The sequence below is a fragment of the Panthera tigris genome, chromosome B1 (genome assembly GCF_018350195.1).
Source record: "Panthera tigris isolate Pti1 chromosome B1, P.tigris_Pti1_mat1.1, whole genome shotgun sequence".
NCBI classification, from domain to species: Eukaryota; Metazoa; Chordata; class Mammalia; order Carnivora; family Felidae; genus Panthera; species Panthera tigris.
This window is the reverse complement of record NC_056663.1, coordinates 199,605,590-199,609,625: the sequence shown is the minus strand read 5'-3', so window position 1 is coordinate 199,609,625 and position 4,036 is coordinate 199,605,590. Positions and strand designations below refer to the sequence as shown.

The 4,036-nt window shown below is 51.0% G+C and overlaps 1 protein-coding gene across 2 annotated transcripts; it reads right to left on the bottom strand.

Moving 5' to 3' along the window:
- Positions 1 to 1,254: 1,254 nt before the first annotated feature.
- MRFAP1 (Morf4 family associated protein 1) lies at positions 1,255 to 2,600 on the bottom strand. Of its 2 annotated transcripts, none has more exons than XM_015534692.2 (3): positions 2,512 to 2,600; positions 1,960 to 2,393; positions 1,255 to 1,449 (listed from the first exon to the last, which is right to left on the bottom strand). In XM_015534692.2, exon 2 carries the CDS (start codon positions 2,354 to 2,356, stop codon positions 1,973 to 1,975), a length of 384 nt encoding a protein of 127 aa, XP_015390178.2. In that variant the 5' UTR covers positions 2,357 to 2,393; positions 2,512 to 2,600; the 3' UTR covers positions 1,255 to 1,449; positions 1,960 to 1,972. The 2 variants fall into 2 exon arrangements, with proteins under 2 accessions (XP_015390178.2, XP_042840912.1); XM_042984978.1 differs by having other exon boundaries at positions 1,960 to 2,390; positions 2,512 to 2,583.
- Positions 2,601 to 4,036: the final 1,436 nt, after the last annotated feature.

Sequence of the window (4,036 nt, the reverse complement as noted above, 5' to 3'; positions counted from 1 at the left end):
CAGCTGAGGGCTGTCGGCAGCACTTCCGGCGGCTGGGGAGCAAGCCCTTCCCTGCTGACGGGGCTGGGAGGGGTGTGCGTGGCCCACCACACCACTGTAATTGCGGCTTCCCTTCATATTGCTAATGCAAGGACTAGAGTACGATTACGTTCCGATCTTCTACGTTAAAAGAGTGAAAGTACTCTGGCCTGGCTGTCTGAAGAGAGCCGCGGGGCGACAGGATTTTAAGGGGTTCTTTCCTGCACTAAGAACCGAGACTGTCCTTCCCCTGACCAGTTCCTATAGTAGCAGGCGGAGCTAAATCTTCCCCATGATCAGAGGCTTAAGACACTCATTCTCCAATTGGCAGTGATGACAAAGGAAGAGATTTCGAGAGAAAAAAAATTTAGTCAATAACTTTTTTAGGTCTTTTGTCTTTTCAAGCAAATGAATACTTTTATTAACATGGTCATTTTTTTTTTTTTCTTTTTATTACACATGGTAGGGTTTTGACCTCAAATGCTTGTCAGGTCTGCTACTCAAATGAACTTAGAGCAGGACAACTTATGAACTTCAAAAATACCTAGTCCCTGTCCAGTTTAGGGTCCAACGCAGACAGTCCTCCTTTCCTTTCCCTGCCCCTCAAGAGCCTTTGCAAGTATCTCTTTCATTTTATGCCCAGAATCCCCGAGATGCATCAGGGTATCACATCATCATCTTGTACAGAACACCAAGATCTTGTCTCCTATTCTAGGTTCCACGTCAAATAAAGCTGAGTTGGGTTGTCCAAACAAACTGACCAGACAAGTTACATCAGATAGTGTACCACATAAAATGTAAATTTCGAACAAAATACATCTCTTCTCCTTTGGTCTCACACAGAAATTAAAGTCCCAAAATACAGACACTACCCTCCTCCACCCCTTCTTCTGATTCATCAAGTCCTAGCCAGATCAGCCCCATTCACATTCCAAGTCCAAGTCTGGTCCCTTCTTCAGCTTCTTTAGCAGTTACCGCAGGAAGTACTCTTCTAGAAGTAACCCAGCGCCTTGGGCACCTCCAGAGCTGGAAAACTCCAACTCTTGCGTCTCATGTGACACAGACTCAAAGTTCCAGGGAGCTTTCAAGTCACACAAGAGAGAGCAAAGCGCCTCAAAATTTAGAAATAACCAAAGCCCAGGAACAAACGTGACTGCTGCAAAAGCTTACAATCTAGGCCCTAATTGTCGTGTGAGAGCATTTTCCAAATAAAAGTTACCTTCCCAAACAAAAACATCGAACAGTCAAAACTTATATTGAGGTCATCAACCACAGACCATTGCGGAAACGTAGTGTAAGTGAGGACAGAGTGTAGACAGAGGGGGGAAAAAAAAAAGAGAGAGAGAGAGAAAACAAAAGGCTCTCTGGTTTCAGCTTCTCAACGATGTCAGCCAATCTCCATCAGTTGACCAGAATCCATTGGCTGTTAACCTAAAGCGCAATCGGGAGAAAGTCATCATTAAGAAGTTCATCCTGAAGGAAAAACAAACCAAAGCCCGGCACACCGTTAACCGTGCAGGACGCCAGCTCTTCTCCAGGCCCCCTGACCCATTCCAGTCTTCTAGCAAAACCTGAACTCGTCCAGTAAGAGCCCTTCCCTCGGACAATCAATCCGCTTTCTATTCCCCCTTGCTCAACGGCCCCTGTTGTGACTTTGTCTCCTTAAAGGCCTGTGCGATCACGGTTCTGCAGTCACCCTACTGACCGGGCCTGTGGGTTTCAACCCAACACTCCCAAACCTGGCTTTCCCAAATCAGCAGCGTAGAGGATTTTTAACAGATTGCTACGCACACCCGGGGTGAAAATCGAGCACGCCCGTATTTCTCCTGCCTCCAACTTCCACCCCACGTGGACCCTTATTAAACACGTCTCGTCGGAGATTAACCAAGGGTCTGGCAACGACCAGGACCCGCATCGGGCCCCGCCGGCCCCCGGCCTTACCGCCCGCCCGCCTTCACGACGATTCGCTCCTCTCTATCCGCCGGACCAGCTCCACCAACATCTCTGCCATCTTCGCGATCTCCTTGGCCTTCTCCTCCGCCTTCTCGCACCGTTTGGTCCCTCTGCCCTCGACTCCATCGTCGGGATTCTGAAGATGGTTCAGGGCGCTCTCCTCCGAGGCCTCCACCTGCGTTTTGATTTGGATGAGCATATTGTCCATCTCCCACAGCTTGCTCCGGTTCCGCATGTACGCCCGGCCGTGCTCCCGGGTCAGCGCCGCGATGTCCTCCCGCATCTCGTTGATGACGGGCAGCAGGAACTGCTCGAAATCCTCCTCGGGCTCCAGCACCTCCACCTCCTCCGGCTCTGCCAGCTCGACGACGTCCAAGGGCCGCATCCTCCCCGCCTCTCCGGAACCGCGGTATCGACGTCTGCTGCGGAGAGAAAATGGAGACTCGCTAGGCTTACCAACAGAGTTCCAGAATATTCCTTACAACTTTTACCCTTTTAAAACTTTTCGCCTCGCACGAGCCACGGAAACAAGCGACTTACGAGCAGAGAAGCCGCGAACAAAATGGAGTCCCAGCCGTCAACCAGCGCCCTGAGCGTTGCGGCCCCTTTCGCGACACGGCCGTGCCTCTTTACGGCCACGCCTCCCTTCGACCGAGGTGCGGCCGCGCGCACGTCGGCGGGGGGCGGGGCAACCGCCCCACCGCGGCTGCGAGCGCGCACGCACGTACTCGCGCCCCGCCTCATCGCCCCTTCCCCCTTCCGCCTCTGTGCTGCGCGCCTCCGCACCCCTCGTTTTGGGGTGGGCCCTTCCCGGGCGCCCTCTTGCTGGCGGCCTCCGTGAGCGCTGATTTGGGTATTTTTAAGTTATAAACGCGATCTTCCTACACTAAACGAACATCCCCAGACTGTGGTAGCCCCCTCCTCTTTAGTAGGGCAGTCGGACCCCTGGCAGCTGTCTTTAAGTGTAGTTTTCCGTTCTTCCGGGATTGCAGTCAGAAATGCCTGGGTGTCTCTTCACCAAGCCGAGCCCCCCACCCCCCAGGCCCCCAACTCTAGAGTCCAAGGCCTAGTGTGGTTCATCCTGAGGTCCCAGGGGACCCAAAGCTCGGTGGATGTGAAGAAGGTTTTGTTGAGCCCGAACACCTTATCAGTTGAAGGCCCCGTGTGTGTGTGGGGGGGGGGGGGCAGAGGGTGGGGGGTGTCTTCTTGTTCAGCTCTGTGTCCCTGAAGCCCTGGGCAGAGCTCGGCACACATTAGCAAACTTTAAACAGAATTTTCAGCAAAGATAAGTTAATTTCCTAGCCCGTTGACCCAGTCACAGAACAGCAGTAAAAACGTCAGGAATCCAGCTTGCACAAGTGCCTCGCTTTGGGCTTCTGTTTTCCTGTCCGTTAAATGGACACAAATCCTAGTTTTGAATGTGGCAGAGTTAAGAATGAAAAGATAAAGCAGTCATAAAAATGTCTTGTAAATACCAAGCGTATACACATGTAAAGTCCTTACATTTTAGACTTTTCTCAGGTTGTTTATATTTTGGTTGTGAGACAGGAGACCGGTTGACCTTGGGTAGATAGGGATAACAACAAGTTGTTAACACAAGGAAGCAGAAAGTACTGGAACTTCTGAAATACCCACTCCCTGGACCGAACCGCCTGGAACCGGAACCGTATCCTGGTACAGCAACTGCAGGGTTCCTCCGCCTCAAAAGGACGGGCCACTAACTGATATAAGCCTCCTTCTCTGAGCCCTTAGTGTCCTCCTCCTTAAGGAGCCCGTCCCGGTAACAGGAGGCTTTTTCTTTTGTTTCATTCTCTCCCTAATAAACTTGATGTCTACGCTGCCCCTCGCCTTGTTGGCCGGTTCCATTCTTCAGCTCTGTCAAAACAAAAAATCTGGGTTTTTTAAAAAAAGCGGTTACCGTTGCTCTACTAAAAATCCAACTTTTGGGCTTCCTTAATATATCCGGGGCAGCTAGCTCGTAAGTTTTTTGTATGAATAAAAATAAATGGCTCAGACTACAATGAGATGCCACTACGGCCTTGTTAAAAAGGCCCAAATCCAGAAA